The following is a 14818-nucleotide window of genomic DNA, read 5'->3' as shown; positions in this document are numbered from 1 at the left end:
CTCAATTGCCCCATGGGGGCTCTGCACATGTCCTGCAAAACTTGAGTGGCTTCCACAACTTCTCACTGCCACTAATTCAGCTTCGGGAGTCCGTATTGCTGGGGGTCAGCAACATCTTCAACTTCTCCAGTAATCTGAAATCCAGAAAGTTGCAATCAGCAGCTTAAAAACTGGACAGGGGCGCCGGACAGGGGTAGTCCACTCTGTCAGGTTGTGCCCTGGGTTTGGTCTGCATCCACAAGCACTTTCTTGGACATTTCCCAGTTAGAGCCCAGTAGAGGCTGGTGCCTGTTCTCTTGTTCTGCATGCATCCAGACCCTTTATCTGCAGGGCAAGAAGTGAAGTGTAGGTACAGGCTGTTCCATACCGGTTGACACTAGCCCTAGAAACCAATCCCAAGCACGATTAGTTTCATGGTGTACACATATATATGATGCATAGAGTTTACTTTTTAAGGATGAGCTTAAGGGGAATGGGACCCTGTTTGCTTCAGGAACTCCTCAAAGGTGTGAGTCTTCCCCTTTCTCCCTCCCAGTCCTCCTTGAAGAGCCTGGGCCTGCTCATTTTGAAACCAGGTGGTATTTTGGGGAAGTCGTTTTTTGCCCTTTACAATTGTAGCTGATGAATTTGGTCCTCTCACACCCTGGAGATGACCTGGATGATGAGCTGGTGGCTGAGAGCCTTCAGAGTTTGGTATAGGGAGATGAGGCTTGGGCAGGAGCTGTGGAGACAAGCAGTGGGGTAAGAAGGAGATGGAGGAGAGTCTGTCAACCATGGTAGGTTTTAATAGCAGGTCAGAGCTCTGTGCTGTCTGTGAACTTATATAATCATTCTAAATAAGACAGAAGAAGCCATTAATAAGTAAACAGTGATGAGGAGGATCAGAGAGGGAATGAAATGTCTGATGGTGTTCAAGTTGGAGAACTTGTGGAGGACTGATGATACGCAGAAGACTGAGAGCTCCCTTTGAGCCGCAGCAGTGGTGGGACACCCCTGTGCTTGTGTCACAGGGCAGGCAGTGGTGGAGGGACAGCACAGTGAGGCTGCACTGCCCTTTCCGTGCCAGAATCTGCTTTGTCAGTATGAACTCCAGGTGGGCATCGCTTCCTCATTGTAACAAATGGAGACCTAGCACTTGCCTGGTGTGACTTTGAGCTTTTGGCTGCTCTTCTTGAAATGATCCATTCCTCCCCTGGGGCAGAAGGATGCTCTCCAGAGTGAGGTATCTGTGCTACCTCAGCTTTCTGCTTGGATCTGCTGGTGCTAGCAGAGAAGGGGGATGTCCGTCAGCCCACAGCCTGCCAGCGCTGCTCGACATCTCATGAATGCATGCCCCTTTTTTTCTTTTTCCTTTTCCTTTTCCTTTTCTGTGGTATAAAGTAGTTTCTCCACAACTCTGTCTTCCCCCCAGATGAACTGTGTCTGCCTGCCAGCTGTGCAGTGCAGTAGCAGGGCAGCGAGGACTTGGCTGCTAGATAGCACAGCTGCCCACAGACCTGAGGAACAGTGATTAGAGCAAGGGCGCAGACACGTCTTCTTTGTGGGGAGTGAGGTGAGAAGGTGGTGGTGTGAGGGAGCCGACTTGGAGGCAGACAGAGGGGGCAGAGATGGAAGGAGAAGGTGGGTGGTGCTGGCCAGGCTCGGCCGCATCATTGAGCGCATCGTGTGAAGAGCAGGCGATCCGCTCCCCTCCGATGGGCAGTGTCTCTGTGAATCGCCATCAAAGCAGATGAGATTTCACACCACACAAATTTTTGAATTTAAAAGGGGAGGGAGGGTAGAGAAGCAAGAGAGGAGGAGCGGGAGGGATGGAGCGAGAAGACGCAGCCTGGCCTGGCGCCAGCGCCCTGTGCCAGTGCCATGGGGAAGGTGGCATCGTTCCTCGGCGTCCCCTGCGGCCCCGCGCTCAGTGCTCCCCTCCTCTTTGGTCGCATCTCTGTGGGCAGTGTGTTCTGTCTAGAGCTGCACGCAGGGTGATGGTTTGTCCTCTGTCTCCTCATCTCCTTTTGAACAAAGCAAATAACCACTCTTCTGCTTTCTCTTTTAACTTCTCATTCTTCTCCAGCTCCCCATCCCCAAGCTCCTTCACCCCTTGCTTCCCCTGAGCCCCCCCGCTGCTCCCTTACCCTAGTGGCCTTCTGTCCTGCGCTATTTGCCCTACCATCTCTCATCACCACTCCTGTCTCCCTCATCACCACTGTGCCATCATCACTCTTTTGTCCTCTCCTCACTTTCCCACCTCTCAATCTCCCCCCTCCTTTATTGCCCATTGACTCTGTGGAGACACCCAGAACAGGGAACACCCCCTAGCTGCCTCTGGCCAGTTCTCTCCATGCCATCTCCTGTGGCACATCTCTTTACACAGCAGCCCAGAGTGTATCAAAGTAATATATTTAAAATCATGAATGCATGAGGCAGAGACTGATAGGGTGGCCTTCGAGAACAGATAGGAGAGGCACAGTGACCCCACAAGGTCACTGGAATGCCTGACTTTTACTCCTGTTGCCCTTTGGCTATGAAGGGTGGAAAGCTTCTCATCCCTTTGCCACGTCCAACCCTCCTGTGTTACACACCCACCTAAGGAGGTGCAAAAACCCCTTGGTGTCTCTCTCCAGAAGTGAGTGAATGGTGGGGTCAGGGAGAAAGGCCACAGGTGAGCGTTCTGCCAATAGTGGTGGGTGCTGACTACAGCAATGGCAAGTAGGTGTGCTTTGGTAGTGCACTTTGGAACAGAGTTGTAATGCTGTGGGTCACCCACGGTCTCCAAGCAGGGCATGGCAAAGTGCTATTGGTGTCCAGGATGTTTTTTGATGCCTAAAGACAAAATAATGAAACATAGCATCACAGAATCATGAAGGTTTGGAAAAGACCACAAAGATAATCTAGCCCAACCATCGACCTATCACCACTGTACCCACTAACCATGTCCCTCAGTGCCACACTGACCCTTTTCTTGAGCACCTACCTCCAGGGATAGTGATTCTACCACTTCCCTGGGCAGCCCGTTCCAATGCCTTACCAACACCTTGATGTTGTCACTTTCTATATCCCAAAAAGGTTTATCAAGTTATAGGAACCCCCAGGCTAGCACCCGCTGCCCAACACCAACTGCCCCCCACATCTTATCATGCTGCAGGAGCCCACATCCAGGAGTCCTTGTGATGTTGGTGCTTGCTGGAAGCACCTCACCATGGGTGCAATACTGTAGTGCAAATGCTCCAGCCAAGCAGGTGGTTACAGCCCAGCATCACTGCTATACCTGCTCTAAAAATAATAATAATAATAATATCTGCATGCTGCCTCGCTCCTGTTCTCACCTGTCCCAGCAGTGTCACTGGGCAGGTCACTGGGAGTTTGAGACCTCGAGCCCACTGGTTTATCTCTGGAAGATGCTGAGCTGCAGAGGTTGCCCAGCCTTTAATTTGAGGGAAAGAAGAATTGTTATCTCATTTTTGCGGATTAATGCCCTCTTTTTCTCATTTTTCTCCTTTTTGTCCTGTCTGTCCTGAAGTTCTCTTCTTTTGAATCTACAGGGCTAAATTCTGCCCTGATGTAAATCTCTGCTGATGTAAATTGGTGTGATCTTGCAAAAATCATTGGAGTGGCTCTGGATTTATGCTGGCTGTTAGTGCGAGCAGGGTTTGGCGCATGGCGTGCAGTGGCCATAGCTCACTGTGTCGTGCTCTGCATTTCCAACCAGCACTGCAGGTGACAAGCAAATCCTGCTGAGAGGCGAGCGGGTCCCTCTTGAAGCAGAGGAGGCATCCCTTGGATGTCTTTTGTGTGGCCAAGCGAGCCAGCTGGGCCGCAATTTTGGGATGGACACTGTGGAAAGGTTATAGCCTGCGGGGTCGCACAAATGGGGTGGAAAAATTTCATTTAATATATCTATTTTTCTTTCTTTTTTTTCTTTTTTTTTTTGCATCTCACACGTTAGGGAAAATAGGAGAGCGCATTTGTAGCTGCTATTTCCCACGGGTGCAGTATAATATATACAGTATATGCCGTGTGCGGCATAGGGGGATGAGTCATACCCGTTCGTGACTCTTTGGTCTCAGTGCCCGGCCAGGATGGACTCTGCACCTGCTGCAGGGGGCTCTCCCAACAAGGTGCACTCCCCAGGCACGCTCTGGCTCTGCTCCCACATCAGAGCCCCCTGTGCTGCCCACCCTGCTCTGGGGTCGGGGTGGGAGAGGCACTGCGTTCCCATTCACGTGCCCAGAGGGGCCAAACGCGGTGGCTGCAAAAGCCATTCGCACGGTCCCAAAGCCACAGTGATCATCTGTAAGTGGCTCCCGTCCTGTCATCCTTCCTCCCCTCTGTGCTTTCTCCTCCACCTCTACTGCATTACGGATAAAAGGGTTAAGAGCTCACTTGGGCCCCCTGCTCTGAGAGAGGGCAGTTGCAGTGTTGTATCTAGACCCAGCGAGGATATATATAAATTCCCTCCGTCTCTTCGGATCTATTTATAGCACGGCAGGCAGTGGCAAAGGCTCTCCTCAAGGCTTCATCTCCTACAAACAGTCTTCACAGACAGCAGAGAGATAAATTTAGCACACGAGATTTCTTAAAGAGCCAGCAGCTCCACGGGGCCACGCGCCCGCCCCGCTCAGCCCCCACCCCTGTGCCCCCAGGACTGCTCTCTCCCACCCCTGTGCCCGCACCCACCTTCCCCCCACCGCCCCCTCTGATTTTCTGTCCAGCTTCACCCACACACCCCCTTTCTGCTCTCTTTTTTCTTTCATTGATGCTTTTTCCTTTTTGCTTTTTTTTTTTTTTTTGCTGGTTCGCCATCTCATCCTATCTGCCTTCTTGTCTTTTTTTCTTTCTTTTTTTTTTCCTCTTTTTCCCCTCTTTTCTCTCTCTCCCCATCCACAGGGCTCAGAAGATAAAGCTTTCTCGTTAACAGTTCACTGGTTATGCCTACATAGTAAAAAATGTGTAGCTTGATTAATGCCTTCCAGATGGTTAATTGAAAAAAGAAGGAGGGGGGGGGGGTAGGAATGCACCAATCTCTCCCCCCTTTTCAGCACTCTGCACACATACACTGCACAGGAAGACAACTGCATTAACGGGTGAGGGGAGCAATAAATTTGAGAAATGGGGACAGCCTGCTAAATTCAGGGCTGGCAGTAAGCGGCTTGAATTGCTGCCTCCCTGCTTTGTGCCTGCAGCCCACCTGCCCCACTGCAAAATGCCCCAACCCAGAGAGCAATGCTCCTTTATGTGCACCATGTAAAACACACACCCACACGCATGTAAACCCTCCACAGGTACTGTGTGGCACTGACACCTCTAAAACAACCCCAGCCCTCTTTCTCTCCCTATATTTATTTTCCTAGGGGATGCACACATATACACTTCAGGTGAATCTTGACCATGGAATCACTTGCACAGGAGTGAATCTGTTAATGGAGCCACCAGCACACAGTGCAAGAGCAGGAGGGCAGTGAGTGTGATGGAGGGGCACAGATAGGTGAGGGCTGCAGTGGGGGTTCTTGGGGCAATTTGGGAGGAAAGAGGCCACTGCAGGACAATGTAATCAATGTTTTTCTGTTCTACGGGCATGTGCCCTCAGCCTCTCTTTCACAAGCTGACATCTCTCTCCTCTCCCCACTCCGCTCATAGCTCTGCCTACTCCCAGTTTCTTTGTCTTTCTCCTGGAGAGACAGAGGAGGAACACCAATCCCTCCCCACCCTGCTAATAGAGATACTGCCTTGCTGACGTGAGTCACGGAGGGTGTAAGCCATGCAGTTGAGGGTGAGCCGCATCCAGCCCCCCGCACACCTCCCTCCACTCTCCCACCGTGGCTCTCCCTGGTTTCCAGGGAAACAGCGGCCCCAAATGCTGCCTGACTTTCACATCTGCCTTTCATTTCTCCTTTTTAAAAAATAATCGTTATTGTTATTATTATTTTTTTTTCTCCCATCTTCTTTCAGGATCACCACCACGGCCGCCTGCATGATGGACCTGCGGAGGTACCCGCTGGACCAGCAGAACTGCACGCTGGAGATTGAGAGCTGTGCGTATGCCATGCAACGTTGACCCACCCAAGCCAAGCCCTCCCACCCCTGGGCTGCCTCCCAGGGCTTTTAAGGCCACCCCTTCCCAAGGACGTCCCTTGGGGCAGGACTGGGCTCTCTCATCCAAACTCCATCCCCAGAGTGAAATGCTCAGGAAAACGGAGCTCTGTCAGCAGGCTAGGCACTTAAAATCACTCTCACTTTTGGGAGGGTGGAGAAGGCTATCTCAGCCCTAAGATAGCCCTGGGAAGGTGCCCTAAGTGGTGCCTGAGCCTGCTTTTTGCAGGAGGTGGGAGCAGAGCCCACCACCCCTCCCCACCTGGATTTTCCTTGGACTCCCATGAAAAGCCTCCCTGACCGTTCTGGCCAAGGGAGGTCCGGCACTCCCTCATAAAAATGCACTGCAGTATCCCCGCAGGAGCGGTCCAGAGCAGCAGATCTCACAGTAATGATGATGCAGCTTCAGCGGTGATTATCAGAGAATTGCTTTTTTCATAAAAGAGGTCCCATGGCATCAGCAGTCGGCAGGCACGGCGCTGCCTCCCCAGCCTCTCCTCTGCCAGGCAGCCCTGGTCCCGCTCGGGATGTGCAGCGATAGCAGCTCTTGGCGTGGCGGGTAATGGGATGTAAATGAGGTCCTCCTGGAGGCACTAATGGCATGTCATTTCTGGCACTCCTTCGTATTTTGAGAATAGTTTACGGCACAACCAAGAAAACAGAAGGCAGAGAATTACCCACAGTTCCCCATGTTGCGATTTTGTTCTTAATGGGACATGTCAAGCCGATTTGTTAGCTGAAGTTACGTTTCCTTACAGTATTTCTAAGATCCACGCCGAGATGAAGAGACTCATGTAGTTTCCTTGCTAAGAGCCTTTGTCTCTCACACTCATGCATGCTGGAAATCCGCAGGGCTCCATTTTGTTTGTTTTCACATCCACACAACTTTGGAACAACGCTCCTCTCGTGCCTGGCTTAAAAAAACAAAACCAGAATGAACGCAAACAGAAAACCCCACCAAAATAACCCTTCTGTGGTGCAGGAGTGTTGGGTTTGTAGAATCGTGGCATCGTAAAGGTCGGAAAAGGTGTCTAAGATCTCTAGTCTAATCATCCATCTTCCACCAGTATTGCCCACTAACTGCATTCCTCAGTGCCACATCTCCGCAGTTCTTGAGCTCCTCCAGAGATGGTGACTCCACCACCTCCGTGGCTGCCCATGCCACTGCCTCACCGCTCTTTCTGAGAAGAAAGCAGCAGTGTGCAGATGGGGTCTCCTTCCCATAGCAGTGTGTTGAACTTACCCGCATGGGATAAGCCCATGCTAACACTGCCTGTTGATCCAAGTCCCTGCCCCCAAACCAGCCCTCATTCCACGCCCCCCCTCCTGCTTGTGTGCCAGGACTCAATAAAAAAGTGATGAGGCCACCAACAACCAGGCCATTCATCTGGCATCTTAAGATGTTGTATCAATACTTCATGATATTTCAGGTTGAAATGACTTTCTGAAAGTTGTTTTGCTTTTTAAAATTAAAGCGGAAACTTGGTTTTCTTTTCTAAAGCTGCAAAATCAAAGTGGAACGTTTATTTTTAGACTGAGCAACCTTTCCCTTTAGAACTGCTTTAAAAAAAAAATGGCTTCTTGAAAAACATGTTTGATTTCATATTGCATAATAACATTAGGAAAAAAGATCGGTGCCCAGTATCAGCAGGTCATAGGATGAATGGGATAGAGGTAGTTAACTGCGAGGTATCCTAAAATTAGTTACTGTAACTTGACATTTTCATTGCTGATCAGGAAGTAAATTTGAAGTCACTGCTGTTAAATTTGTGGATGATGAAGATAGCAGTCTGCGTGGCCTGCTTGCTGCACATTTGAATGCATCCCAATCTGAATACATCCATCCTGAGTACATCTGAATACAGCTAAATGTGGAGGTCTATGGCTGGGTGCAGTAGCCAGGCTGCCAGACTGAGGGACGGGACCTGCACGAGTCCAGACCGGGGGAAACGATGGAGGGATCACAGCCCCGAGATCGCTGCTGGAGGCTTTGTAGCAAGGCTCTGGCACAGAAGGCTGGAGCAAGCCTTGGTTATATAAACCAGGGGAGCAGTGACTCAGAGCAGGGAATCGATTGGCCTCTGCATGTGTCGCTGGTGAGACTGGGAAAGGGGCTCTTTCTAATTTTGGTTTCCACAATTTAGAAAGGAAGTTGAGAAATCAGAAGAGGTTGAGAAGAAGATGCTAAAAAGCATTCAAGGGCTGGAGCAGATGTTTTGCAGTTAGGAACTGAAATAGCTCAGCCTGCTTTGTTTACTGCAAGGGAGGCAGAGAGGTGACTTGTTTACAGGCTGGGCGCACCTCTGCAGAGGGTGGGAAGTGCTCCGTAACCTCGTTGAAAAACACAGAGCGACCACCAGTGTCTAAAGGTCTGAACTTGATGGATTCAAATGTAAGCTCTGTTAGCTGCGAAGCTCTGAGCCACAGGAACCAGCCGCCGGGAGCAATGCTTTCCATGCTTGGTGTCAGCAACTTGCTCTGGGACAGGTGCTCAAAGCTGGGGTAATGAGGCACCACAGCAACCTGTGCCACCACGGTGTATGCAGTGGGTGAGGTGACTTCAGGGTCCTTCTGATTCTCTGAGTTCATGGGTCCGGGTGCTTTACCACCCGGTCATCCATGGAGCAGAGGCTGCCACCAGGGAGGAGGTGGAGGCCTGGCTTAGTTGATTTATAGCAAAGCAGATCTGGTATAGCACTTGATAACAGTCTTCCACTTTTTTAGCATCGGTGAATAAGCACAGAAATGACTGAGAGCACAGGGTGTGGGCTTGGAGGCTACAGAGTCATCAAATAATGCAGTTTGGAAGGGACCTCAGGGTGTCATCGTCCAGCCCCCAGCCCAAAGACTGGAACAGGTTGCTCAGGACTTTGTCCACCCAGGAGCTGCAGCATCACACTGTCCTCAAAAGTTCAGCTGTGAGCACAGGGAATCCTTGGCCCCTGAGGCCAATTTGAATAATTCCTTCTCCTCTATGGTGCATCCAACAGCTCTTCGTTCCCATGCTGTCACTAATAAACTGGTGCTGGCCTCGGTGGTGGCTCTCTGTAGCAGATGTTGACCTTGCTGGGTCTTGCTAGCCAACCACCCCTGCTGCCAGGGCTCGTGGCTGGGGCTGACTGCCGTGCTGCAGTGCAGGTTGTAAATACAGGCTTTCTGGGGCAATAGGTGAAGATCATGCTCTGAACAAAGCTTTGCGGTGCTGTACCAAAGCCTGTGCATATCACAGTTCATGTCTGAGCACAGAGGTGTTCCCATGCAGCTCCACACTTTTCTTAGAATAAGAGGCTGCCCCCATGTCCAGAAACAGTTCTGGTGCTGCAAAACAGTTCAGGTGCTGCAAAACCCACTTTGCCACAAGCACTGAATTGCAAGTGGAGATCAATCCTTGCACACAAGTGCAATGGGCAGGGTTGTGATCATCACACTAATGTGAGAGGAGCTGCATGTTTTCAACACCCAGGCCTTGTTCCAAATGAGGCCGAAGCACCAGGGATATGGCTGTGGGCTTCTCAGTACCTGCAGCCTGTGCAGCCCTGCCTGCCTTGTACTGTTTGGGGTTAAAAAACTTAACGGCTGTGCCCTCAGCTGAGTTGACCTCTGAACAAATCCATTACCCTGAAAAATAAGGAATGAGCATTTGTCACCAGCTGGATTTCACCTACTTTCTTCTTCCCTTAGTGCTCTTTCCAGCCAGAGCTTGGCAAAAGCAGCCCCCCATCTCAGAGGCTCTGCATGCTTCCAAATTGTGGCTGAGAGTATTTAAAAGAGGGAGATGTACTGATGCTCATATTTCTTCTCAACATCGCTGTAAATCTTTTTCTCTTTGGGAATCTTCAATACTTGGAGGCTCTGTTTACCTGGTGCACACCAGAATGTATTGTGATCTCCCCCTTCTGGTAAAAGGAGGCAGCTTTTAAAAAGCAAAATGCAAGGTTTCGTGCATTTGATAGCGGCTTCCGATGCACAGCTCCCTGTCATGTTAGCCATGGAGATTAGGCAGCACGAGTCAAGACTTGACGGACCATATCCCACCTTTTTCTCCTGAATCCTAGCCAGAAGGGGGAGTTCTGACCAATTTTTTCCTCTCCTCCTGGGGAATGTACTGCCCAGCTCAGCTGAAGAAGATGACGTCAGCAAGGAGGGGCTGTGCTTGCTGTCTGGTGGTGTGGGCTTTCCTTCGAATCCTCTTCCAAATCACCTTAGAGAAAATGGGGGAGTCATTTGCTGCAGCTCGTCAGCTTAGTTTTCTCTCTGTGCTTTTCCACCTTTGCAGATGGTTACACGGTTGATGACATTGTCTTCTTCTGGCAAGGAAATGATTCTGCTGTCACAGGGATGGAAGTGCTAGAACTGCCCCAGTTCACCATTATCGAGCAGAGACTGGTCAGCAGGGAAGTGGTCTTCACCACCGGTGAGTCTCTGCCCAAGAGGTGTGATGGAATTCATGAACCTTCTGTTGATCTAGGTCAATGTGGTTGCTCGTCTGAGTTAGTTTCTGAGGTATTAAATTAGGATCCAGGCTTCAGGTCCTATTCACTTGAAAAAGAGCCATCTTCTGTACCCACCAAATTTGACTCTTCAAAGACTTGTGGAATCATTTTTATTTTTATTACATTTGTTTTCATTTCTTAGTTGAAACACCAGCTAAATCCAAAACAGAACCACCTTAGAAGGTTCTCAGCCTTTATCTTGTGTCTATGTGGTTTGAAACTGGCTCTCAAAGTCAATGTAGGTGTGACAGCAAGAAGCAGAATATTTTTCTTGAACAGCAAGTGGTCTATGGCCCATCTGCACACTGCAACAACAAGATCTGGAGAGAACACCTTGAATAATTCAGGGTTTGGATTTTGGTTGCTGACTTCATTTTGATCTGGTATGGAGTTCACTGCCTAAGTGGAGTGCCACACATGTTAAATTGGATGATTTTTGAAATGCCATGAAGTAACAGCCAAAGTCATGGCAGTGGCAGATGGGGATGTTGTTACAGTGGTACCTCAATGGACATGCCAGGAGCAAGGTCCCATTGCAGCAGTAATCTAGACATCTACAAGAAGCCATGCTCCTTCCAAAAGAACTCTGCAGTCTGGATGAATATGACCTTAAAAAAATCGATTGGTGAAGTACTACATTCAAACTGCATAAATGGTACACAGTGATGAGAAAATATAACCTCCTTTTCCCAGTCTTCCTCCTTGATCATTACAGACTGCTGTTCTCTTGTTAGCTTAGCTGCCAACCCACAATTACACTCATATTTCAGTCTGTTGTGTTGCTTAGGGAAGGAGGTGAAAAGGAGGAATAGCTTGGACTTTGTTTCACAGCAGTGAGAGGGTTGCTGCTTTGTCCCTGTCAAAATGACCGTGCTCCAGTGGAAGAACTGTAAAAGCACTTGTTGTTGTCACTATCCTCATTAGATTTGCTAAAAGATTAGGAGGATCTTGAAAAAGAAAAAAGATCTACAGATTAACTAATGGTACTCCATTTGTGTATGAATTTGCCCAGTCTGACCATAACCCAGTTTTAGAACAGCATGGGAAAAATGCTATTCATATCTTCATTGCTGTTTGGAGGAAAAACTAGCACATGAAACAACGGAAAATGATCTTATTGCATCCGGATATAGGGTTGAAGTCCCCTGTACAAGCCCACATCTTCTTGGCACATACCATAACGGCAGTTTCAACTGAGTACTGAACAGACATTCTCCCATGATGTCTGATATAATACTGTAACTTGCGTAGAGCTTCCTTTCTTCCTAATATTCTGAGCCAATCGAGCAGACTCTGAAGAGATCCTCTTCTCTGATGAATCTGTAAAACCTAAGGAAAAAAAAAAAGAGGAGAGATTCCTCATTATCACTGCCTCTCGAGAACATTTTCCAAATAAAAGCTCCTACTATAAATACAACTTTGCCTTCCTCTCAGACATCTCCCTTTAATATCTCATTGACAGGTTCATACCTGCGCTTATCTTTGAGTTTCCGAATTAAGAGGAACATTGGTTACTTCATCCTGCAGACTTACATGCCATCTATCCTCATCACCATTCTGTCCTGGGTGTCTTTTTGGATCAATTACGATGCTTCTGCTGCACGAGTGGCACTGGGTAGGTACCTTTCCATTATACGCTGAAGAATATGAGATCTGAGGGAGATCAAACAGGACAGTTCCAAGAAAGAAAATATCTTTTTCTTGATGAGGTAGCATCTAAACATGACAGTTAGTTCTGTCAAATTTGTCATCCCAAAAGAACGACATTTCCTGGGAGAACAAACTGCAAGTTTTCAGCCTGAAGTGTTACTGTTTCTGGAAATATCGTTATCTCCCAAGATTGAATCAGTAAAAGTTACAGTATAGATCTCTGTGGGAAATTTGTTTATCTATAACAAAGGTATAAATGGTCACAGCTTCTCAGATGCATGAGACTATGACACGCTATGAACCCACCAGCTCCCTCACTCCAGTTTGTACTTGTTTTATTAAGTAGATAAGTCTGAGCATCTCTTGATTAACAGGTGTGCTGAGAGCAGGTTAGTTGGATGATAAATGCTAAGAGTGGATGGCCAAAGAGCAGTAAGAATGGTGAGTGAATGGCTAAAATTTTAAGGAGATAAAGAAAGTGGCATTACACAATTTCATGATATTTTAGGCCCAATACAGACACTTTTTTTGTGACTGATGACCTTCACAACCAAGTCAAATGTGGGACAGTAAAGTAAAAGATTTTCTTAAACATATGCTCCCCTAAATAGGGATGTTTTCCTACAAGAGGAAAAGAAAGAGATCCTTTAAGCAACAGAAGGGAAGTGGGGGTGGATTGCAGATGAGGATTTTGAAGAAGGAACATGAGACAAGTGGAGTGGCTGGCATATCAGAATGGGGCTATGCAACACGATGGGAAGTTCAGAGGAAATAGGAAAGGCAAGGGGGGAAGATTTCAGCTGTGGCAGGGAAAAGGCTCTGATAAGGAATGGAAGGCAATTAAAGGCTGGGTCTTACGGAGAAGGCTGGGGGCTTAAATTAGCTTTAGGAGAAGGCAGAGCAGTGGTGGTTTGTACAAAGACATAAAAGAAATGATTTGGCTGTGCTTGTTTGGAGAGGCTGGAGCAAGGAAGGGAAAAGAGGAACATGGTAAATTAAAAAGGTAAGTTGCAATGACAAGAGTATCATTAGTGAGAGTAAAAAGACCACAGCAGACATTGCTAGACATAGTAGACATAGTAGACTCTCACAGGGAGAGTACAAGCAGAAGGGTGGACGTGAGATGCACTGCTGTTGATTTTCAGCTGACATCTGGATTCAAAGGAGAAAACAGAAGAAAAAACATTGTATACCAGAACTGGAACAGCTCTCAATGAGCCATTTCTGACAGCACTCTATCTAACTCGTTCCTAAGAACCTACAAAGAAGGAGAATGTGCAGCCTCCTCTAACCACTATACCTCTGGATTTGCCTCCTCGTAAAATCAGAAATCCCTCCTTTTCCTGTGTTCTAAATCTCTATTGCAATTTGTCTGTCTTTGGTGGACATGGAGAACATTTTATTCCCCCTTAATTTGCACCAGACTGCTGGGTATTCAAAAATTATCGCTGTATCTTCCCTCTGTCTAATCTTCTGTGAGCTGAAGACTATTAGCTCTCTAAGTCTTTTGTTGGGAATGACACTAAAAACAATAAAGTTGATGGGAAAACAGGACAAGCACAACTCCGGGATGCACAGACAGATTTGGGAGCAATCACAGTAGAGGTAGGGCTAAAAAATGAAGAGCAAAGTAAGGTCACGTAGAATAAGAGAGCTAAAGACAAAGAACTTGGTCTGGAACACTGCCAGCAGAGGAGGAAGGATGTTTGAGGAAAAGGAAATCAGCATAGTAGTAACAAAAACATGGCAGCTGAGATTGAGAAGAGGGAAAAGAAGACTAGGTCGAAGAGACAGTTTCTGCTTCAAAAGAAGTCCAACTGCTACTTTCTGAGGCTGGCAGAAGACTGTTGAAGAGACAAATCTGCAGCTATTCTGAGAGTTTACAGGCCAGAAGCTGAGAACAAACTGAAGGAAAGGAATGAAGCTGAGACTATAATCATGATGCACCAAGCTCTTGTAGACCAAGTAGACCGAGTAGATGGTCAAAGAAATGTTTATTTAAGATGCAGGAAATATGAGTAGACATAAAAAGGAGAACATGAGAGCCATGAAAGGAGCTCAGATAATTAAAGTAGTGGGTGGTAAAGCTGGTGAGAGAAAGGTAGGAATTGATGGAGTCAAGGAAATAGATAGAAGCCTCGAGGCAGGTAAAAGAAGAGAGACTCTTGAAGTGGGGAGTCTCTTATCTCCTTCTCATATTTATGGCATTAGAAAGTCACAGCATGTTAGAAATTCATGTCAAGGATACTGAGGCATTCAGTAGTGCCCAGGGAATTGTGATGAGTTCATGAAGTAGGAAAGATGGAGGAGAAAATTTGAGAGACAAAGCAAAACTGTGTATTTCCTATCACAGTGAGTGAAAGAAGGATGATCAGGGAGAACTCAGAGAACTGAGGTCCAGAGAACATTGACCCACATTGTCCTGATGCTACTGAGCTTTTACATTTTCTCCCACTACTGATAGCTTGTTTATTTTCTGCAATGGGCCGTCGATCTTAGAATAATAACAATTTTCTTCCCAGTTTTGCTGCTTCCAACCCTTCTGAGGTTCAGCGCAGATGGGAGAAGGGATGGGGAAGCCGAGATTGGCATTT

The 14818-nt window shown here is 47.8% G+C and overlaps 1 protein-coding gene and 1 long non-coding RNA gene across 5 annotated transcripts in view; one reads left to right on the top strand and one right to left on the bottom strand.

Annotated features, from left to right (window-relative positions):
* Positions 1–14818, top strand: part of GABRQ (gamma-aminobutyric acid (GABA) A receptor, theta) — a 66696-nt gene that overhangs the window by 50584 nt on the left and 1294 nt on the right. For both annotated transcript variants that reach the window (NM_001167704.2, NM_001167703.2), the window contains exons 5-7: positions 5941–6023; positions 10358–10495; positions 12037–12189. In NM_001167704.2, the coding sequence (NP_001161176.1) occupies positions 5941–6023; positions 10358–10495; positions 12037–12189 (374 nt within the window). The remainder of the gene's footprint in view (positions 1–5940; positions 6024–10357; positions 10496–12036; positions 12190–14818) is intronic.
* The window catches only part of LOC121110605, a 70120-nt gene continuing 60030 nt past the window's right edge, over positions 4729–14818 (bottom strand). For 2 of the 3 annotated variants that reach the window (XR_006939118.1, XR_005859285.2), the window contains 2 exons: positions 11751–11903; positions 4729–6991 (listed from right to left, as the gene is read on the bottom strand). This is a non-coding gene — a long non-coding RNA (uncharacterized LOC121110605). Of the gene's footprint in view, positions 6996–11750; positions 11904–14818 lie in introns of all 3 variants that reach the window. The other variant, XR_005859286.2, reaches the window with a different exon arrangement.

This window comes from Gallus gallus, chromosome 4 (assembly GCF_016699485.2).
Source record: "Gallus gallus isolate bGalGal1 chromosome 4, bGalGal1.mat.broiler.GRCg7b, whole genome shotgun sequence".
Taxonomy (NCBI): domain Eukaryota; kingdom Metazoa; phylum Chordata; class Aves; order Galliformes; family Phasianidae; genus Gallus; species Gallus gallus.
The sequence above is the reverse complement of the archived record's forward strand: the minus strand, read 5'-3'. Positions and strand labels throughout refer to the sequence as shown.